Source organism: Protopterus annectens, chromosome 9.part0 (genome assembly GCF_019279795.1).
Source record: "Protopterus annectens isolate FY-2018-M chromosome 9.part0, PAN1.0, whole genome shotgun sequence".
Lineage (NCBI taxonomy): Eukaryota > Metazoa > Chordata > Ceratodontiformes > Protopteridae > Protopterus > Protopterus annectens.
The window spans coordinates 1,951,571,202-1,951,595,683 of NC_056743.1; the positions used below are offsets into that span (position 1 = coordinate 1,951,571,202).

General features: G+C 40.9%; 1 protein-coding gene across 1 annotated transcript in view; it reads left to right on the plus strand.

Moving 5' to 3' along the window:
• Positions 1-201: 201 nt before the first annotated feature.
• Positions 202-24,482, plus strand: part of SLC44A2 (solute carrier family 44 member 2) — a gene marked incomplete in the record, with an annotated part of 993,595 nt that continues 969,314 nt past the window's right edge. Inside the window, 1 exon segment of the mRNA XM_044084762.1 lies at positions 202-423. Coding sequence (XP_043940697.1) covers positions 387-423 — 37 coding nt within the window.

The following is a 24,482-nucleotide window of genomic DNA, read 5'->3' on the forward strand; positions in this document are numbered from 1 at the left end:
TACATTTTCTGATAACAGACCAGTCAGATGTTATGATATGGAATTAGTAGTTCTTTTCTAATTAATAAACTGCTATATTTTTAAGTCAAATTACGTAAGTACTTTGTAGCTCTTTCCCTTTAAGTGAGATTCCTGCTGCCCAGCCCCCACAGCTGAGAACTACAGGGTCAATTACTGAAGATGTGTGAGCTGTAGGAGGAATAAATGCCCTGAACAGCACTGGGGTGTGGTTCTGCACTCCACATTTCCACAGAGCTGCTGTATTTGTTTCTGGTTTGGCAAGTTCCTTCCGAAATGAATTCAGTGTGCTTGGTGTAGTCTCAAGTTGTTGAAAGACCAATACAGAAAACGTGTTCCTACGGAGAGTACATTAGCACATAGGAAGGATGGTTACTGAGGAAGACAATTTCTACGGAAAACATGGTATAATATCATTAATTTCTTTCTTGGTAGATGATCTTTATTTTTCAGAGTTGTTTTTTTTTAACTCTCACTGTAAATCTGTACGCAGTCTCAGTACCTTGCTTGTTTGTAGGGCATGGCTTTTAAGTAGCAGCTTTGGTGAGAGCTCATGTAGTAGGGTGAAAGAGAAAGGCACCATCATATCTGTGTGTTATGCAGTGTACATTATAATATTTTGATATAGTCAGTTACAGTACTTGTAGTTTTACCGTTCAAGCTGATGCCCTTGATAGTGTTTATTTTGGGGACAAGTTACTCCCACTAGGCATAGTAAGGGAAGTGTTTTGTTGACATAGTAATTGATTCTGTGCATTTTGGGGTAGATTTATTGTCCTTTTGCCTCCCACTTTATTTGTGGAGCTTTAAAAGTTGTAGCTTAAAAAGGTGCATATATTTTTAAGAATTAAGTTTTGCAAAGTAAGAAGCAAGTTCAGTAGGATGGTGGCAGTGTAAATCCTTTTGAGGGCTTCTCTCCAGACTGTTGAGAGAGTATACATGGCAGAACTGGGAGTTTAATGTTAATTTAAAAAGCGGAGCAGAAAGAGACCTGAGACTGACTAGTTACAGTTTGCAAATGTAGTGTATTTAATGCAAACACACCCATTTTTCAGGGGACACCCAGGAGGCCAACACTTCACGATACAAAAGAGGCAGCTGTTTATATGAATCTCTGCATGAATAGTTGTACATTGCACACACAGGATATACTCACTGTTCAGCATCTATATTCTTGCAAGAGCAGACAGCTTAAAAACAAATTGGAAACTTCAAGAAGGCTATATTTGTAAGTGCAAAATGCATGTTAGATATAATTGTAAGCTTGTGTACAGAGGTCTGTCTTGGGTTATAGTGAAGCCTTGTACTCCCCCCTCCCTTAGTAAACCCTGCCCATCAGCCACCAGTCAGTGACGTGCCTGAATACTTAATAAATATTCATATGGATTTGTCTCATTGGCTTCATCAATATTCATGAAGCATTTGGCAAGTCAGTGTGGCATGACTTAAACTGGATTTACAACAGCTCGACTTGTGATACTGCCTACTTGCTTATTGTGTTTGTTTAGTTGTAACCAGCTAGGGTTAACAGCTGTTCCTCTTTGCCCAGGATAGTCCCAGTTTAGGCATTTGTGTCCTGTGAAAAATGACAAATGTCTTGATATTTTTGGACAAAAAAATATTTCCTAAGTTTTCTTTGATAGTTGCATAAAACAGTTAACCTGATGATGTCAATTTTCATTCTGTCCTCAACTGATGGGTTTGGATCTGATCCAACTCCGCCATTACAATGCGATAACCAAAAGTTCTCAAGCTTCTCCCTTACCCACAACACACCAACCCTAAGCTACCGTAGATCTCGTTTGCTGCTTTTTGGGGAAAAGATGTGGTCAGCCTAGCTCTTGAGCTTTCACAGGTAAGTAAAAATCTTCTGTTGCTCTTTTCGGCTTTTCCCGGTTAGGGGTTGCCACAGTGGAACTCCGGTCCGCTAATGATTGGCAATATTTTTCTTTTTTTTTTTTTGTGATGGTGCCAAGTTGACAGCCTGACACTCATTCACGCATGTCTTTAGGCCACTTGACCATGGGGAGGACATGCAGACTCCACACAGAAGGCACTCCAGCCGTGAATCAAACAGGAGAATCTCTTGCTGTGAGGCAACAATGCTACCGCTGTACCACTGTGTCTTATAAAGAAAATCTTTTAAATCCTTATATTTTCTAATGTTTTCTTATATTTCTCCTCCCTTACCCTCGTACAGTTTCTTATTTTTTCAGTTACTGTAGTTGGTAATTTCCTCTCCCTTTTTCGTTTATCTAGCATTAAGTTGTAATTCTGTGTTTTTTTTTTTTTTTTTTTTTTTTTTTTACCTTTCCACACTCTTGTGTAGTCCTTTCTTACCATCACTGGTAAAATTTTCTGCCTTTGCCCTTTCTGAAAAAAAAAAAAAAAAAAAAAACTTGTCTTATTTAACCTTCCTTTTTTTAGTTTCTGATGTAATGGCAGAAAAAGGCCTGTGTGGGTTTTAAGAAGTGTGTCAAATGTGGGCACATGCTACCATTGCAAGATGCCCACACCCGGTATTTATTGCCTAGGGCCACAGCAAGAGGATTGTTTCATCTGCCATAATTTCAATCCTAGGGCTCTAATAGAGAGAAAAAATAAGCTTATATTAAAAGAATTCCTGCCATTGTCATTTGGAGAACCAATATCTGGGGCTCAATCTCCCAATATAAAACTAAAGAAGTGAAGTAAAGCCTTTGTTTCTGAAGCCTTCCACCTCGTTTCAGAGCCATCTAGAAAAAGGACTTAAGTTGGATTCGAAAAGATCCCAAAGTTCTTTGCCCACAGATCCGAGGAAGAAAAAAGTGAGGGATTCGACTGTCTCGGATCTGACAAAAAAGCCAACGGATCTGACTGCCTTGAGTCCTGCAGTTCTCCCCAGTACCAGATATTCACTGTCTATTGATCCTGTGCCTTCTATGGTACTCTCACCTTTTTTGGAATGACACCAGTCTTGAGTCTCTCTCTCTTGGCTTGACTCTCTTTTTTTTCTTTTTTTTTTTTTTTTTTTTGTCCCGACGTCTGACAGAGGAAGCTATAGAAAGAATGATGCAGAAGTTCATCTCGGCACAGATTCAGATGGGTGTCTTGCTGGCTCCAACCTCGGGTCAGAATGCCCATCCATCAAATACACTCCCCCTCCACTTCAACCTCCTCCTCCTCCTCTGATCTTTGGTTCCTTCAGAGTCCCTGAATCAGAGCCTTCCGGGTTCATATGGCTTGGATCTTCAGATCCAAAGCTTACTCTGAATGCTCGTGTTCATATTTCTTCAGATTTGGATGACTCTCTGAGCCGAAACTCCCCTGTCAGTCAGTTGTCAGACCTGTCTCTGTCCCTAGGAACTTCGGAATGGATAGCTCAGTCTGGCTTCCTTCTCATGGAGATCACTTTTGGAGCAGGGGAGAACTGTGGTTCTGAAGCTTGTCATCTCGGCACTGGGGTCTTCTCTCTCTCTCTGTCTGGGACGATCAGCCTTCACGGTTGTGAAGAGGGATTTTTCTGCTCTCACAGGATGGATGGATCTTGCCCCTTTGGGCCTCAACCTTCTAGCCTGATGTCTCTGCGCTTAGAGGCTCATCATTCTATACCACAGGGGCAGCCAGTCCAAGATCTCCGGGCTTCTCAGCAGGGTATTGCAGTTTCTTCTGATACCTCTCTGGAGCACCCCACTGAGCAAGTCCCTAGGAAGAAGTGCAAAAGGAAGCACTTGGACTTTCCACAAGTCAGTCATGGAGGATATGGACTTCAGTGAAGGTGAAGGGTCCTAACGATCGCCTCTAGAAGACATCTCATTTGAAGACCTCCTTGAGATCCTAAAACAGAGAGGTGGTTGGACCCCCAGAAAAACCCTCATCTGAGGAGTCAGTATTCCTGGAGGCTTTCTGTACTGGCCCATCTACCTCCTGGATTACTCTGCCTGATGATGAACTCATTGATTTGGTCTCTCTGTGGATGTGGAAGGAGTCTGACACAGTTATACACTAAAGACTGGACAAGATTCTGGCACCACCCTCTGGTGGGGGTTTGGGCTAAAGGGGTGCCCATTGATGCTGTGGTCATGGCAGCAGCCACCAAAAAGGAATTTGCTGACCAGAGTTCCACTTTTTATCCCCCTAACAGAGAGTCTAGGGCGATGGAGAAGTTTGGGAAGCATATCTATGCTTCAGTGACCTTCACCCTACGGTCACTAAATTATTTGGCCTATTTTACTAGGTTACAGAGGGATTTGATCAAGGGAGCTTTCAAATATCCTCTCAGGATCCATTTCCGCAGTGGTCAAATCATTCATGACTTCTCAGTTGGCTACCCTGCAATCTATTTCGAATTCATTCATGATACTTATTTTGCATGTTGCCGAAGGTGCCTCAAGGGCAGCAGGTTCAGGCATTTCCATCAGGAGACATGCCTGGATGCTCATATGTGATTTTCTGCACCCTTTCAAGTCTTTGTTCATCAGTGCTCCCTTTGATGGCACTTCTTTGTTCAGTCCCAGAGTAAAATAAACTTTATCCAGGTGTGAGAAGAATGGAAAGACTCTGTCTGCAGTGGGCGTATGTTTTTCAACCTCTCAGATTGTTTTCAAAAAATCACTGAGCTAGCTGAAAGATGTAGTTCAGGAAATCCCAGAGTCCTTTCCAAGATGGACATAAATGAAGTTCCTCTAGGGACAGAGGGGGAACCCTAATAGGTGACGCTGTCCCTGCAGCAGAGAAGACCTGCAAAACTAGGGGTCTGGAGATTCTTTCTTTGACAGACCCTTCAAGCACTCCTGAAAGGAGGCCCAGTTGTCCACCTCTGGAAGCAACCGGGGGTCAGTTTATCCCTGCATCAGAGAGCCTGGGTAGACATAAGATACTTGGATGCAAAAGATTATATCTAGAGCCTATATAATACCCTTTTCCCTTCTACTCCAATCTCAAGAAAAATCCCCACTATGTTGCACTCAGAGGGAAGAAGCTGCTAGAAGTCCTACCAGACCAGATAGAATCCGGAACTTACTCAAAGTTCTTTTAGTGCCAAAGAAAACCGGGGGGGGGGGGGGGACTGGAGACCAATTTTGTATCTAAGCAACTTGAGCAAGTCAGTTCGACATACCAAGTTTCGGAAGGTCATGGTTTACTCCATCTTCTCTTTCTTGGGCAAGGATGACTGGATGTGCTTGATAGTACATCACATAAAGTTGAACAGACAATCCAGAAGTTATTTACGCTTCTGTCTGGGAGCAAGTCACTACCATTTCAGAGCTCTGCTCCCAGGGTGTTCACCAAATGCATGGCAGTAGTAGTAGCTCACTTGAGACTGCAGGATTCTGGGTGTTTCCATATCTAGATGACTGGCTCATTACTGCCCCGACCAGGCATCAATTGATGAGAGAAAGAAGGTTCCCAAACTTGTTCTCACCTGGGAATAACCATAAACTATGACAAGTCTCAACTACAACCAACTCAAAATTTGGAATTCATAGTTTGTACTCCTGAGGGAGATAATGAAGCTAGCTGCCATTGACTTTGTGGAAGAAAAATAATCTGCAGTACCAGAATTTCAGCCTGCTTGGTCTTCAAGCTCTAGGATCAATGTCAGCGGTAATAACACTAGTACCTTTATCCAGATTTTATATCCGGATTTGCCAGTGTATGCTAGCAACACCATGGTCAATACTTTACCAATCCATGTCAACTCGGATATGAATCACTTAGAAATGCAAGAGATATCTTGGGTGGTGGATTCAATCAGATCAGGTTCTACAACATCGTCCATTCATTCTCCCTCAGCTGAAGGCCATAGTGACCATGGACCCTTACCAGTTGGGGTGGGGGGTCATTTTCTGGGGAAACAGTCTGAGGTACTTTGTGCCCTGAAGAGGCCAACTTGTGTGTCAGTGGCCTAGAGATGAGAGCAGTGCTTTTTAGCATTACAGGCCTGCCAGGATGTGCGAGTTCATCCATCTGTTTTCTCATAGCAAAGCACATTGTGGGAAGTCCAGTATAATTGATAAACTGAGCAAGTAAATTCTTCTACCTCACGAGTGAAATCTTAACAAGAAAGTGACAGAAATGATTTTTCGTCAGTGGGGCCAGACTTGCTGTGATCTTTCTGCTTTTCCCCTAAACAACAAATGCAGCAGCTGCTTTGTCCAAATCCCCCCCCCCCCCCACAGAGGAATCTCTGAGGAATGCTCTACTTCATGATTTGCCCCAATCTACTTTATGCCTACCCACCAATTCCATTAATTATGAAATTTCTGCAGAAAGCTGCCAAGTTGGAGAGGCAAGTCATCCTCATTGCACCTTACTGGCCTCCACAGGTTTGGTTTCCCTTCTTTTAGCCTCGCTTACTTCACCAACCTTGGATTGTGGATCCAACTCCAGACCTCCTTTCTCACCGATGGACATGATCTATCCAGACATTTCAAACCTTAGGCTGACAGCCTGGTTTCTCCAATTCCATTAGTAGCCAGATAACCGATGCTCTCTTCCCCTGTTTGACACATACTTTTATCTTCCCATAAACCTTCAAATTCTATACAAGTAAATAAAAAAGATTTGTTTACTGGGCACAACAAAATCCTCTTCATCCATTTTCAGCTCAGATACATAACACTCGAGTTTTTAGCTTTATTTTTAAAGAAGAGGCTAGTCCCTTAACCATTAAAGTTCAGTTAGAAGCAATATCAATTTTTTTCATTGGATTTGAAGGTAATTCACTAGCCTCTCACAAATTGTGCAGAGCTTTCTTGTGAGGCACTCTTTGTTTGAGACCTCATTTAAAGACCCTACCACCTCATGGGTCTCAGTTTAGTACTGCAGGCACTAGTAAATTCCCCTTTTGAATCGGCGGCTAAATGTGAGCTTGAGTACCTTGGCTGGAAAACTGTTCTTCTAGTAGCCATTACCTTTGCTAGATAAATTTCAGAGATTCAAGCTTTGCCTTCAAAGCCTCCATACTCTATCTTTGTGACGCTACAGAGAAATGCCTCCCTCCTTCCCACTGTGGTGTCAGAATTTAATATCAATAAATACATTAATTTAGCCGTATTCTTTCTAAATTTTGCAAACAAGGGCAAATGCATGTTACATTTATTGGATGTTGACAGACAATTATGTTTTTACCTACATAGAACAAAAGAAATCAGAAAAACAGACCGGTTTGTTTCCTTCGCAGCACTGAAATTGTGTAAACCAGTTTAGCAAAAGTAACATTAGGCAGATGGCTAACTGATATTTATCTATAACAAAGTGGGTATTATCTATAACAAACTGGGTATTATCTTGACAAAACCAGTACGAGCTCATTCAACTAGATTCATGGCAACTTCTTCAGTCTTTCTGTCCAGGACTTCCATGGACGACATATGTGCACCAGCTACTTGGGCTACTTCCCATACATTTATTACTCATTACAATTTGGATCTGGTCTCCAGAGAGAGAGCATCATTTGGTTCAACTGAGCTCAGTAATTTCCTTCCTTGGGGTCCACCTGGGATTGTAGGTAGCTGGGGACTCTGTCCCATCAGTTGAGGATAGAATGGAAATTGATAACATCAGGTAAAGAAGTTGTGTAATTACCATAATGTTTTATCTGTGTTGTTCTTTTCATCTTCCCGCCCACCAGCCCCATCCCTTCTGTTCACAAACTTTTGGATCAATGACCTGTTAGAGAGGACATCATTGTCCTTTTATATTGAGCTCTCAATACAGCTTTTTCCTTTATTAAGCACATGCAATTTTGTTTCCTATATTTATGCATGTTAAACATTTCTTTTTTGGTAAAATCAGCAAACAAGATCGGAGGTAGCTTAGGGTTGGTGCATTGTGGGTAAGGGGGGAGCTCGTTACCACGAGCTTTAGTAATGGCCGAATCGAGTCCAAACCCATCAGTTGAGGAAGAATGAAAATGGACAGATGGAACATTATGGTGAGTACGTAACTTCCTTTTTTGTACCTGAAGCATCTAAATATTTTCTGAAACCGCATAAACAAATTTAATCCTTTTGATAGACTGAGTAGATTAAGAGCTTTTAGAAGTTTTTTTTTTTTTCTTTTCTCTCTTCGCATTGAGCTTGACTATTGGTGGATCACCAGGGTGGCTTGTTTTTGCATTTCCCATTTTATTGGCTCCACTGAAAACTGCCACAGATGGTAGATGCTGCATAGGGGCTGGTGATAATTACATGAATGTTTTGAGAGCTCATCATAGAGTTTGAATAGGTTTGTTTTTGAAGTCCTTAAATGTATAATTGTTTACCGTGGAGGTGTTTGGAGCTTTAAAAGCGAAGACCACTGGTTTGTGGTTTGATTTAACCATTGATGATGTGGTACATGAGGGTGCTGGGTTGATAAGACAATAGTTTAGAGTGTTTGCTGTAGGGCATTGGAAGTGCTATTAATGTTAACATTTAAATCCATAAAGAATGTGTGGCTTCATATTAATTTATTTGAATGCAGTCTCGCTGTGCTGCTCCCTGTGGACTTATTTGCATCCCACAAAAATAAATAAAATCTTTGCTCAAATAGGTTATTATATTTACTATTAAATAGTTAAGTGGGCTGGTACAGGACCCTTTCCAGCCACTTCTGGGCCACAAGGCAGAGACTTTACATTCCCATACATGAGGCAGAAATAATTCAATGACAACATCTTTAACATGAAGGAAAGCAAAATAAACAACTGAAATTACTCTACTTTGGCAAAAATGTGAAGTAGCATCCTTCACACTAGTGGTGGGTATATATTTTTTTTTTCCTACAAAACATCATGTTTTTGTTTAAAAACAAAAAGTCCCTCATGCGGAGTTTTCATTTCTCTTCACAAGCACTGTTTTGTTGTATAGTGTACCGCAAGTAAAACACAACACTGCATGACTTTGCCTTAATAATTTGTATTAAGTCTAAATGTTAGTAAGGAGGCTGATACTCCTTTAACCTCCACTCTCCTTGACGTGGCCAGCCCTTCTTTTGTATTTGGTATTTAGTGCGTAGACTGTTGCCATGCTAGGCATATTGAATCAATATTCATTACATGTACACAGTTGTTGCACACAGGTAATGAATTTAAAAAAAAATAATAATTTCTGACTTTAGCTGCTGTAAACAAAACAAATACCCTACATGTATTTTCCAAGTAATAAGTATAAAATTTTAATGTTTGGATATTGACTGTATTCCTCATTGATTTATAAGAAAACCAAATTTTTACAATGGACATGGCAAACTCGAGACATTCTGTAAAATCGGAAACAGTTGAGGTATGCCACAGGCAATGTATAAAACCCTGCTGTTTTGTATATGTTAAATAACTTTGTGCTGAAAGACAGAATTTTGATATGTGGAAGTTAAGTATTAGATGGACTCAAGGCAGTGTAACTTCATAAAAAGGAAAGTTAAGCCTGAAAAAAACATTTTAGCACAGTCTGTCTTACTTTATGAATATTCATTAGCTAATGGAGTTGATGAATATTCACAAGCAACTACTTTGCCCAACATTTGCAAATCCATTACGTCAAGCAGGCAGCCTGTTTATTGTGGTTACTTTATGCATGATGTAATAAATGTATGTAACTTTACATGATGAAATGGATTTCAGTATGTCATAATCATGTTGATAACACCCAGACCTGTGCAAACGTGGGAGGGGAGTGCTCTGCTTTTCCTCTGTCATTGTAATGGTTGAAATGATGTTTTGCTGCTTTGCTAAGTTACTAGTGCTTAGCAGATTTGTTAATGTTGTCTGTCTCTGTATATTAGTAAAACCTTTGTTTTCTCTCTCTCTCTCTCACCCTGCTCCCTCCTTCACACTGCTTACAACACGTTGACTGTTCTCCCTGATGTAGTGCCTACCTGTAACATTGCTCTGCCTTGCTGACTCCCGTATACTCTTACATACTTTTCAGCCTATGTATTTATACTGCTGTAATGCTGTGCTGTATCATTACATGCAGAGTTCAAATTTCTGCTGAACGTGATAGTAACCCTTGCATCCCAATCTCAACACCTGGTATTTAAATTCCTGTTCCAGTACTCAAAACTCCTGTGGATAATGGGGGGAGGAAGGAGGGAGCTGCTTTACCCTGAAGCATTGTCTTTTAGATGAGTTCCCATCTGTGTGAGATGGTGGTCAGTCAGGTGGATGTAAAAAAAAATCCCAGATCACTTGATTTTCCTACACTTTTTTTGTAGAACACAGTTGAATTAGGATACTTGACAGCAATATAGTTAACACTGTAATCGGATATTTGTGACATACCCATCCACACTTTTTTTTTCAAAGAATACAGTATTTAAATTGATTTAACTGTGTTGCAGGAATATTAACTGAACTGGAAGTTTTGACTCTGCTCTTCAGTTAGTCCCACCCACCCTCTCTGTTTGTTTTTGTTTTGGTGTTAATCTTAGTGGCCTTGAAACTACCCGCCCCTCTTGTAAATTTGTGTTTGGATACTCCTTCTGGGCCCATCTCATTTGCTCACTCAACTGAGTACAGTGAGATCATATTCTGATTTCAGGCACTCCTACTGTGTACAAAGAGAGCATCTGGGAAACAGAAGAAAAAAAAAATTTTAAGCTTGTTTCCTGCCTTTCCTGTTAAGTGGTATAGACTGTAGGCTTCTGAGCCCCCAAGCCCTTCTGTGTTGGAGGGAAGCCTTCTAGCTTAGTTTTTTTCTTATATCTAGCCAGTTTTCTAGTTTCAGCACTCAAATCTGTTTCTTTGAACTCCGCACTTGTTCAGAACTCATTGTAAGCACTATATAAGCTGCAAATTACTACAGCACTCAACTTTCCTCACTTGTCTAGTGGAAAGCAGTTTTTAGTACTTAATAAATAAGCACTTATCCAGGCATGTCTAAGGGTCAGCTCCCAGTGATTTCTCCTGTCTACCTGATGAATCTGGGCATCTTGAGGCAATGCAGCAATTGCCTCATGTACACAGACAACCCTCTCCTCCTACCACCCAACACTACAACCTGTGAGAGATGCACTTATATAGCCAAACTGGAAGCAAAGCTCTCTTCACCCAAGACTGAACTAGACAGTCAAGAGGAGAGGGTAAATACTTGCACCACACTCAACACATAGTCTCTCAAAACCTACACCACCAAAACACACATAGAAACACAAAACACACACCTACATTCGCGGAGGCTCTCAATAAAAACCTGCCCAAGCATCAGGGACATCCAAAGCATAAACGCAAGCAAACTCCACCCCCCAACACAACCCAAATGACACATAGCCCACAAACTCAGTGTGCCACTCGACCACAGCCCATAAGGCATAACAACGTACCCAACACTCTAGTCATAGGCGACTCTATAGTCAGGCACACTGATGTTCCACTCACTAGACTAAACAAGGAGAAAGTTACTGTCAGCTGCCAGGATCCGCCACATAACGCATGCACTCGGGTCACTCCACAATAAGTACAAATATGACACTGTCATTGTCCATGTTGGTGTAAATGACCTGAGACGTACCTCCCTGGACTACATGAAAAGAGACATGGAGGAGCTCTCCGATCTTGTATCCCAGGCAGGTATGACCCTAACCCTGAGTAGCATCCTGCCATCACCCAGAATGATACCACAGTACAAGGACAAAATGATTGACTTCAACAATTGGCTAAGCTTCTGGTGTCAGGGGATCCAGTATTTGTCTGCCTGGGACGACATGATCGACAGTCCACAGTGCTTTGCCAGAGATGGCCTGCACCTGTCGCCCTTAGGATTCCGGATACTGGCTAAGACTCTTGCCACCCCTATAGTGCCTGTTTTAGGCAAGGTTCAAATGACAAATTCACCACCGTAACAGGTACAAGCAAGCAAAATCTGAGGGTAATGCTACTCAGTGCTAGAAGTCTAAACCTCAAAATGCACTCACTCGAGGCACTCCTTAAAATGGAGAACATTGACATCTGTGCAGTGACAGAGACCTGGTTCAAAGCTCCAGAGAGCACCCCTGCATTACCAGGCTTCAATTCATACCACACCTTTCGGCCACCTAACCCAGAAAGAAGCACTAAAGGTGGAGGCGTGTCAATATTCATTAAGGATATCCACACCTCCAGGCTAGTTGCACAGCATAATGCATCCGAGATTATCCAAGTGCAACCAACTCTGGGCAAGACCACAATCCAAATTGTAGCTTGCTACAGACCCCCCCACCATGCCCCAGGATTCACACTCCTCATTTCTTGATACACTGGAAAGTATTTGGGTACAACCCAACACCCTAATAATGGGTGATTTCAACTACTCCACCATTAACTGGGAAAACTACTCCTGTACCAACTCTCTTGCTCAACGTTTTCTAGAATTCATAAATTCCAACGCCTTGGATCAGCTTATTCACACCCCCACCAGGGGCAGCAATATCCTAGACCTGGTCATTACCAACATGGAAAACCGGTGTTCCACACCAGAGGTCCATTCCTCGTTGGTCAGATCCAACCACAAGCTTATCAGCCTAGACATCCACATCCCACCCCCAGCCCCAATTAGGGAAACCATCGTAAAAAACTTCTCAAAAGCCAACTTCACACTTCTTAAGACAGAAGTGGCAAACTTCATGACACCCATGCAGACGGACAATAGAGGTATGACTGCCGAATCCTAGACAAATGCACTTTATAAGCACTTGCACGAGTGCATGGATCATGCTATCCCTAATAGAACCAAGATGTTATCCTCCAAAAAAAGGAAGCCAATCTGGTGGTCCTCTGCCATAAACTCTACAACAGAAGAAAGAAACTGTTGCAAAACAGAGTAAAATCCCATGACTGGAGGAACTCCCTGGACAACCTCAGAAAGAAGCTGAGATCCCTCATAAAATCCTCCAAAGCTAGTTACAAAAAAAAAATTGCCACTGACTCTAAAGACAACCACAAAGCATTCTATAGCTATGTCAAGAATCTAAATGGGAACACTCAGATCTGCTCTGAGTTACAGCATAATGGCACTAAATATACAGAACCAACTGATATTGCCAACATCCTAGCAGATAGGTTCAGTGCTAACTTTACCCCGCTCTCACCCCCTAGAGGGCCCATCTCTGTACCGGAAGAATGCAAAGTTCCTATAATCACGGCTGCACAGGTAAAAAGCACACTCTCTCCAAAGCCAAGAACACAGCATCCATGGGATCTGACAATATCCCAGGCTGCGTTCTACACAAACTACAGAATGAACTTGCACCCTACCTAAGCACCATGTTCAATCATAGCCTCACCTCAGGCTTTGTACCCACTGAATGGCGCACCGCGACAGTTATCCCACTCCACAAAGGGGGAGCCACGACTGACCCCGGGAACTACTGCCCCATTCCGAGCCTGGTCTGCAAGGCCATGGAACGTATCATCATGGAACTCATAAACGAAGACATTGGTAATCTCCAAACTCTGGACCCTACTCAGTTTGGATTTGTAAAAGGCAGATCATGTCTCCTAAACCTGATTGACTTCTTTGAAGCAGTCACCAAAGCCATAGATGAGGGTAAAATGGTTCACACAGCTTATCTAGATCTCGCCAAGGCTTTGAACACCATCCCCCACTCTGGAATTATAGATAAGCTCACTAAACTAGGTATAAATCCCTATGTCACAAGATGAGTTGCCAACTGGTTCACGGACAGAACCCACACTGTCAAAGTAGCAGATTCCAAATCCGACATCAGACCAGTGACAAGTGGAGTACCACAGGGTTCAGTCCTGGGTCCTCTCCTGTTTGGTATCTACTTCTCTGAAGTGCAGGCCAACACAGAAGGTCTTTGGCTAACAAAGTTTGCAGATGACTGCAAACTAGGAGCCATAATCGAAACTCCTAATGATGTGGACAGACTACAAAAGGGCCTCACTGAGACAGATACCTGTTGTCAAAGCCCCTTTGGTAAAAACTCTGTACCAATGAACTACCACATAGCTGGTAGTCTACTTAATGGTGAAAATGTGATGAGACCTTGGGACACAGGTGGACAGTAGTCTCTCCTTTGATAATCACATCGCCACAGTGGTCAGGAAATCCTTCTACGTGGCTCATCTCATCACAAAAGGATTCTCATCCAGAAAAAGAGGTCATTGTTCCCCTCTACTCATGACTCCTTAGACCCATTATAGAGTACAATGCCCCTTTTGGTATGTACCTCACAAGACATCTACAACAACTGGAAAGACCACAGAAATACCTCACTAAGACGATTGCTGGCCTCAAACAGATTCCCTATGCAGACTGTCTCAAAAAGCTACAGCTTTACTCCATCGCATATCGCCTACTCGGGGACTATCTCTGCCTAACATATAAAGCTATGTCAAACCCAGAGCTGTTGGACATGCTCCACTTAAAGAAATCCCAATACCTCCGAGCTACACGCTCTAGGGACCTTAACCTTGTCACCACAATAAACAGAACATGCTGGAGGGATAGATTCCTGTCCCAGCGACTTCCCATACTCTGGAACAGACTACCTATCTATGTCAAACAGAGCTCCTCATTAGCACTCTTCAAGAAAGATCTTGATTGGATGGGAAATGGGAAATTCACCCCGGGGATCACTTCTGTGGCTCTGCTCGACAGGGGCACAGGAAAATAATTTTCTTGGGTGGCAAAAGCCAGGGTACATTTTTTGGCTTGGCTTGTATGGGCCCTCGGGCCGATAGCCTAGTACCTACCTATGAACTATGAATTCTTCACATACATATTAGATTTTATTATATTTTATTCATTTGTAATAGATTTTGACTGTCTTGCTATACAAAGTTCACTTTCAGCCTTTGTTGCTGATGTTTTTTTTTTTTCATTTATATTCTTTATTCTTGTAATAGTATTTTTAAGAAACCAATACCTACATAAATTTGAACTTGGGTGTTGCATTCCTGATTTGCATTATTTGATTGATGTGAGTATCTTAGTTCCCAAATAAACAGTTACTATGGATAGTAGCATTAAGGGAAGGAGTAGGGGGCTAGTGTCTACTTTAACCCCCCAACCCAAATTTTTTAACCTATTCTTTTAAGCCAGTCTTCCCAAACTCGCATACCATTTCACATACTAAAACTGTTTGTGTGCTAATGGTAACTCTTGAAATTTATGTCCAGTGGGTTGTATATGAGAGCACAGGAAAATAAAAAAGTCATAATTACTTGGTTTGCCCAGTTTCTGCATTTAAAGTGCATGGCCTGGACCTAGAATTACCTTTTACAACCTATCACAGTAATTACCAAAAATGTTTTGGCTTTAACTTTGTACTTTTATTTTACAAGTCTGGCAGTTAGTGCAGTGGATTAAGGATACGAGTTTGTACACAGGATTAAGGCTATGAGTTGTTAATGAGTTGCTTCTTGTGGTCTAGGGTTTGATTCCCTCAGCCTTCATTTGCCTACTGTGTAATCACAAGCAAGCCACTGCTATAGGGCAGTTAGGAATTGAGGCTAGGCTGCTTTAATGGTCTCCTGAGCTGCAGACCTTGGAACTCCCTATGAAGCCTGCTTTGTGATTTCCCTATGAAGCTGTTTTATATGGGGAGGGTGCAATGTATGTAATAATGAGCAGCATTCATGAGGACTGGCATGGGCACTAGTAGGAAATAACACAGGCCATGTAGGACTGCAAGACCAGCAACAAAAAATACCACCCGACAAAGCAGTGAGCAAGACTTGAGTGTAGAAAATTAAGGTAGTTGATTAGTGTTAAAGGCCACAAATTACTTATTCATGCTGTTTGGGTCCATGCAGAGTTTTGAACTGAAATGTTTCGCAGTGATTCTCCTAATTGATGGTTTAGTGTCAGACACATTTCATGTGGTAGTAATTGATGTTGCTAGAGTGTCAGTTTTTTTGAGGACTTAAGTGGATAATGATGTGTGTTTTCCTAATTTACCACTTATAAAAGAGGCATGAAACTTTACCAGTAGGGAGACAGTGGGATGTGCATTTTTTGGAGATTTGAAATTAACCGTGTTTGCAAGATTTATAACAACAATTGGATGGTGATTAAAATCTTTTAGATTTCAGCAGATTGGATCAAGTCTTAGAAGCCAGTACTATAAAACATTATGTGAAATACCTCTGTAAACACTGTCTGTGACTGTGGTACTCCGCTGGCTTTAATCATCTCTAGGAATCCTTTGAGAACTTTTGGTATGGTTTGTTTGCTTGATAAACAAAATGTTTCTAACATTTTTTCCATATTTTCTTAAAATTTTTCTTGATATACTAATAATTAATGTAAGATGCTGCTCCAGAAAGTTGTAGTTTTGGTTTAAAATGTGTATCTTACTCAGTCAAAGCAATTTTACAACAAGCTTGCTATGACGCCCCACCACTGGACCAGTATTCAAGGAGCCTCAATCCTCACCACTAGCAACAGTGGGGGACATACACTAGGAGGATGACAAGGTACACACACAATATTTCCAGATGCAGCTCTCTGCATCAAGTAAAGTTTGCCTTAAGAGCACACAGAGACCACAGTCAGTCCATGGCTAGTTTCACCATCACTGCCACAGCTATAGAGTTGAGATCTCAGCTGAGTAGCCAAGCCGCAACCTCTGTCCAACCAGTGCTTCGTGTCCCTGCCCAAGTAGTTGAGACACACACACACCCTCTTTTTGAGGTTTGATTTGTATACATACACACACCTGGGAAAAGCTGGCACAGGTTTACTAGCTATGCCCCCCCTTTTGCCCAGACTATAATGTAGTTATCACTGCTACCAGCCAACTCTTTATTGGCTACTTTAAGGCCCTTAACAAAGGGTGTCCAGTCTTACTGTGTTAATACAAGTAGTAGTTTGACCAAGATCAAGGCTATTAGGAGTGGCTCACAGTGTAACTAGGATAAATATGTAAGTACTCTCAGGACTTGAATATGTCTACAAAAATCTGCCACAATGAAAGGTTTAAATATATTTAATAATAAGAGAACAAGAAAATACTCTGTATAATTTATACAGAGTTCAAAACCACAGGAAATATTTAAAACAACATTGCAAGACAATCTTAAATAAAGAAAAACATCTAAACTATGCATCACTATATTCCTGACTGAATCTAACAATTACTGTACCCTACTTAACTAACTTAAGAGCACGGCAGATGTGATGAACGGATCTTCTAGTTGTTGTCAGGTCCAAGACAGAATACTAAATGCTGTGTCCCTCTGAGACTTCTCAAATATTAATGCTGGGATAGCTTGCAGCATGACTGTCATTTATTGTCTTCTAACCGTATCCCAGCTGAAATCCACCACTGCTGGAAGCTTGGCAGTATTTAGCATCTGTCTGTGAAAATACATAGACCTCCGATCTTTGGCAGATGCTGAAAGTCATAAAACAATTGCATTCTTTCACATTCAAAACTAGTAATTATTTCATCTTAAAGACAATACAGAGAGCTCCCTAGTATAGACATTCTGTCTCTAGCTGCCATAAAGTAATTTAATTTTAGCTGTTTTTCTGAAGTTAACCTCCTGTATTCCAGTTTCCACTGTTTAAAATATATACATTTAAACAGTAGTTTATGCACATTTCTGTTTTCTTCCAGCAGGGCACACTGTGGCTGCATCTTTAAGTTCAGAGTCAGTACTTTACAAAATACCTTTTTAACACACTTCTGTACCAACCAGTTTGATGTACACATGACCTACAGTTCTGTTACAGTTGTAACACAAGCATCTTGTTATAAATCATGTTTATATACACAAATGACATATAATTATTTATAAAAGTCCAGATAGCTCTGCTGGCAGTATCTCCTTTCGTCACACTCGCCAAAGACCCCTCCGTAGATCTGTTACCTGTGCAGTCTGTCAGAGGGAACATAATGTCCACATGATCAGCAGCTCTACCCAGAAATCAGTATGTGCTTCAGTCCAATGATGGGGCTGAAGTTCTAAAGCACATGATGAGCAATAGGGAGCTTTTTGTGTAACAGAACTTGATTTCCATTCCATAACAATTTCTGAAGTGTATGCTAATGACATTAAACTTTAAGCAGTTTCTGGACTCGCAGCTTCCTTAATAACTGCCATATCAATTGTTGCTGCTTTCAGATAAAAAGATGCAGTCTGTTTTGATTTGGGTGATTCATGTTTAAAACCACTTGCAAACACATTGTGGTTTGGTTTTTATTGTTGGTACAGTAATTGAGTAGTATTACTGTAGCCATCACCACTTATCTGACGATGCATATAATGGTCCATCACTTTGAAAATAAAGGCGACTTTTTTAAGTTGCGTAACTCAAAGAGTTCTGGAGTCATTCTGTTCAGTAACTGTAGCATCTGCCCAGCCATCTGTGTGACATTGAGGAATAAAGCCCAAATTACAGTCCAGTAATCCTGTCTTTAATTTGTGGCTAGGATGTTAAAGAAGGTGGCCAGAGAGAATAGAATGATGAGGCAGTGCCTGCTTATCTGTCTGTGGGGTGTGAGTTGGGGAGTATCTGTTTGAAGTATTATATCTGATCCGAATTCTCTGAGTGAGACTGAAGATGGAAGAGAGGCACTCTTGCTTTCAAGGGAGTAGGGGTGATTGAGACAGCATCATTCAGAGGGAGGGAACATGTCCATGCAGTTGCCCCTTATTTGCTTCACCCTGGTCTTTGAGGGCAAGCACAGAAGCGAAGAGAGCAAGGCCAAGTAAACCACCTGACTGCTGGCAGATGTTAGCACTGCTCCAGTCTCCTCTTCCTTACTCATAGAGGAAGAATAGTAGGGTGTACAGGAGGAAAGTCTACTGTTTAGGGTGTACAGGAGGAAAGTCTGCTGTTCAGGTACACCAGAAGTGAAGCATTTAAATAAATGAATGAGTTAAACCTGATAAATGCATAAATAGCTCTCTAGACTAAAGAGTCTTTGCCTGGCTGCTTATCGGGTAAATCCATGTCAAAATTCCAAGACAGAACAACAAAAATAGCCAAAAACTGTATGCTGTGTAATTATTACGACATAAAACACAAGAAATAACAGACTGGTTTCGGCTAAGGGATTAACCTAGCCTTCATCAGTGTAACAAATACAGAACATCTTGTGATCATATATATATAGTATAACCTTAATTAGTGCTGAAATGTTATTGGTGAGCTCATAAATATTCATTTAAACCTGGGCTGAACAGCCCTCCTAATTTGACAATCCATTCTTTTCCATAGCATTCAATTTTGTGTGCCTTCCATAGCATTCAATTTTGTGTGCCATCCAGTTTTATGGTTCCTATCGCCTATTATCCTATCTATAATTGTAAAGTGAAAGGACGCTGTGATGTGTTGTAAAGCATGTTTGGACAAAGCATTACTCATTCTTTTGTGCCTGACATCCCAAAGATGTTCAGAAATATGTAACGTAAGGGGTCTGGATGTTTGCCCAGTATAAAATGCGTGGCAGCTGCAGGTAGCCAGGTATATAACCCAGTCTGTACTGCAGTTTGCGAAGAACTTGATGTCAAATACCGTGCTACAATTATTGCTAGGAAAAATTTGTCTTCAAAACTCTGATACAGTTACTGCAATGGTCACAAGGCATGCAGCCAATAATCTTCATCCCAGAAATGGTAGTCTGAATAGTGTCATGATGAGTGGATAGATGCTGATGTTTGAGGTGGCTGAAGTGAGACCCCAAGTTATTCCCTCTCCTGAAAGAGAACTGGCATGTTTCACCTAAATGGTGCGACAAAAAATTGTCTGCCAGTAGTATATTCCAATGTCTTCTGAATTACCTCAATTAGCTAGTTGGTGTAACTACAATATGTGGTGCTAAACCGTAATTTATTGGTTATAGAACGTGTTTTTTGTTTGTATTTAAGAAGATCCTTTCTATCAGTATTGGCCGCATGGTTGCTTGCTGTATAGACATAACCCATGTTATATCCTCTCTCTCTTTAAATATATGAACTAAATCATTATGAAAATGTGCAAAAGAATTATCATCTGAACAGATGTGTCTCATCCTGATGAAGTGTGACTTGGGAATGTTTTTAATGATATGGGCTGGATGAAAGCTAGATGTGTGGAGGAGTGTTATATTCAGGGCATTTACGAAATACTTCTGTATGTAGAGTATTTTCATCATTCCTAGATACAAGTACCTTGTATCTAGATGGTAATTTGATAGTAAACTGTAAACCCCACTTATTTTCATTGAGATATCCTATAAATTCCATAAGGTATTCCACATCAGACCTCCACACCATCCAGCAATCATCCAGATACCTGCACCATATATCAAGTTCCCCCAAGTAGTAGATGTTGTGTGCATCATCATAAATAATGTGTTCTTCTATGTAAGCCATGTACAAGTGTATGTATGTGTATGTATGTATGTATGTGTATATATATATATATATATATATATATATATATATATATATATATATATATATATATATATATGTATGTAGAGGCAAAAGATGCATTGCAGTGCCATGTACTTGCAAATAGCATTGGTTACCATAAAAGAAGACCTTCTTCGTGAGAGCATGTTCCAACGCCCAGGTGAGAACTGCCCTCACTAAGGCAAAAAACACAGCATCCATGGGACCGGATGGTGTCCCCGGCTGTGTGCTTTATGAACTCAACGAGGAATTAAACCCACAGTTAGGACAGCTGTTTAATCTTAGCCTCACCTCAGGATACGTACCCAAGGAGTGGCGCACGGCGACTGTGATCCCACTTCATAAGGGCGGTGCCTCCACAGACCCTGGAAATTACCGCCCCATTAGCTTGACAAGCCTTATCTGCAAAGCCATGGAGAGGATCATAATGGAACTCATAAATAAAGACATAGGGAACTTGCAGACTTTGGATCCAACCCAGTTTGGCTTTGTCAAAGGCAGATCCTGCCTCTTAAACTTGGTTGACTTTTTCGAGACAGTCACCAAGGCCATTGATGAGGACAAGGCAGTCCATACAGCCTACCTCGACCTGGCAAAGGCCTTTGACACAATACCCCACTCGGGTATCATCGAAAAACTCATCAGCTTGAATGTAAACCCATACATCACAAGATGGGTTGCAAACTGGCTAAGTGACAGAACCCACAGGGTCAGAGTTGCTGGAGCCATGTCAGACTCAAAGCCTGTCACAAGTGGTGTCCCACAGGGCTCAGTCCTGGGTCCACTCTTGTTCGGCATCTACTTTTCTGAAGTACAAGCAAACACAGGAGGGTTATGGCTGACAAAGTTTGCAGATGACTGCAAACTGGGCCATAGTCGAAAACACATCTGACACAGATATCCTCCAGAAGGGCCTCACAGAAACGGATAACTGGTGCCAGAGCCATGGCCTGAAGTTGAACGCCAAAAAATGCATAGTCATACCCTTCGGGAAAAACAAGGTTACCCCTAGCTACCATATAGGTGGCAATCCACTGAGCACAGAAAAAGTCATCAGAGATCTGGGGACCCAGGTTGACAGTAGCCTTCGTTTGACACTCATGTTGCTAAAGTAGTTAGGAAAACCTTCTATATCACCCACCTGATCATGAAGGGATTCACATCTAGATCAAGGGAGGTCATCGTCCCCCTGTACTCATCACTCATTAGACCTATGATTGAGTACAATGCCCCGTTCGGAATGTATCTGACCAGACACCTGCTGCAGCTTGAAAGGCCCCAAAAGTTCCTCACCAAAAGGATAAAGGGTCTCAAAAATATGTCTTATGCTGCCCGACTGAAAGAACTCCAGCTCTATTCAGTCTCATACCGCTTGCTCAGAGGTGACCTGTGCCTGACATATAAGGCCATGTCAAACCCAGATTTGATGAATATGCTTCACCTCAAAAAATCGAGATCCCTCAGAACCACAAGGGCGGGAGACTTGAACCTTGACACGGTTATAAATAGAACGTGCTGGAGGGACAGATTCATCACCCAGAGACTCCCTATGCTGTGGAACAAAATCCCGGTACATGTGAGGCAGAGCACCTCTCTGGCCTTGTTCAAGAGGAATCTTGACCAATGGATGGGAGATTGCAGATATACCCCAGGGATTACTTCAGTGTCACTGCTTGACAGAGGCACAGCAAAATGATAGGCATAGTTTTTATTCAAACTAAAGGGGTGGCGAAAGCCACATAACTATGGGCTAGGCTTATAAATGCCCTTGGGCAGATAGCCTAGTATGAACCTATGAACCTATAAGAAAAGTATTGAAACCAGGTTTATATAAATTGGATTTTTGTAGCCAATATTCAGTAGCATCCAGCCCTGCTCAATGTGGTATATTTGTATATAATGAACAAACATCTAATGTGCACATTAGCAGATGATACTCAATCTGCATATCATTTATTATGTCCAGAAATTCTGTAGTGTCTTGAATTCTGGATCTAGCTCATTTAAGTAAGTGTTTAAGATATTGTCTCAAGAATTGTGATATTGGTTCAGTTAGGGACCAATTACCAGCCATGATAGGTCTGACTGGAGGATTGTGGAGATCTTTGTGAATCTTCGGTAAAAAATATATATATATTGGCTGTTTGGATCTAGAGCAGTGAGATGGTATTTGGTTTGTTCTGTAATGATGCCATTTTGTACTGCTGATTCCAAAAATTTGTCTAGTTGTTTGAACATGCTAGATGGATCAAGAGGCATTCTGGTATAGTATCTGCCATCATCTAGTTGTCTTCGAGCCTTGGCATGATAGTGTGATCAATTCATGACAACCACAGCATCACCTTTGTCCGCAGAAATGATTACCAAATTTTTATTATTGGCAAGTTCTTGTAAAGCCAACATATCAGACTTTGAGAGATTATTGCATCTTGCATGAGCCACATTTGAATTAAAGTGCAGATCTTTGAGTACACTGTTTTGAAAAAGACCACGCAATGGTGCATCGGTGGAACAAAGGTGGATTTGTGGTATTTGAATGAATCCCCAATTGAGTAATCATTAGTACTATCCTGAAAATGCACTTTGAGATTTAGCAAGCTACACAAAGCTATAACATCCTGTGCCAATACATCTTCCTGAACAAAAAAAAACGGTATAAAAGAAAGGCCTTTATTTAACAAAGCTATTTGTGAATCCTGTGCCAATACATCTTCCTGAACAAAAAAAAAATGGTATAAAAGAAGGGCCTTTTATTTTTAACAAAGCTATTTGTGAATCCGACAATGTTCTATCAGAAATGTTTAATACATCCTGAACAAAAAAAAAATGGTATAAAAGAAGGGCCTTTATTTTTAACAAAGCTATCAGAAATGTTTAATACATTTGTTTTAGAACAACTATTTACTTGTTCATCAGAAGTTCCATCAAACCCTCCATGTTTTTGATGTTTGCAATATTTTCTACCTGCCCTCTTATAAGACCTAAAGAAACAGTACTATTGTGTTTGGGGGTTAGAGAGTCAGAGGTCTGTTGTGTGTCTAGATCTGTACCAGATGATGAATCACCCCCAGATGAATCGGTATAAGTATTATGTTTCCTAAGAATGGTCTTGGGACGTTTACGTTTGGGGGTTGTCTTGCTTTTATTGCTCCCCCCTTCAAATCTAACATGCCTAATATAATTAAAGGGGTGCCCTTTGTCATAATCCATTTGGTCTCTTTGGAACTTTTTGAGTTTCTATCCCTAAGCTGTGCTTCAAGTTAATAAATCTGAACTAAGCTTGGTCAGTTGTGTAGAATAAAAAGGTTGACCAATATATTGATTGCTGTCCTCACATAACTGACCAACTGTATTTATTTGTTGATCAATAACCCTTTCAAAATATCTGGCCAGCGTCTCTAAAAATCCCATTGAACATTTTTGTTGTATAGCAGACCATTCATTTGTTAACTGATCATCCATATCATTAACTAATGGCTGGATTTTTGCCCTGAGCCCTCTGAGAGTTATACTTTTTGCCACGTACGCTTTAAATAATTTAAGATGCCAAACATTGGATCTTAAGTTTTCATAGTTTTATTAAGTTGTTGAAACAATCCTTCACAGCAAAATTGTAGACTCTCAATAGTATTTGAACTATTGTCATTATTGGGATCTGTGATACTAAATATACCCAGGTCTTCCTTATCAGAAGACAAACCTGCCAAAATACTGGTTAGATCCATTGTACAAAAGGTTAATACCGAATGTAAAAAAACAGTAATCAAACACAAACACTCGAATTATGAAAAGAAATGACTGCAACAAAAGATCATGAATACCAACTTCAGCAAAGATGGTAAGTTACATATATACATGTATAGATCCATCCAAAAGAAAAAAATCACCCACCTGCATATACATGCACAATAATGGTTAAAAAGAAGAGCCAAGCCTAATGATATAATCAACCTCCAAAATTAGATGCAGTGTCACATCCGAAAAGCAAATATACTTTGCTAGAGCCAATTCGATCATTGACCTGGACAATAATGGCCCCTGCTAGATCTAAATCAACAATATATTTGAAATCCACCACTTGAGTATTTTGTCTAGAAACTCAAAAGTGAATTTGCATGCCACACAGCTGTGTGGACTAAAGCAGACACAT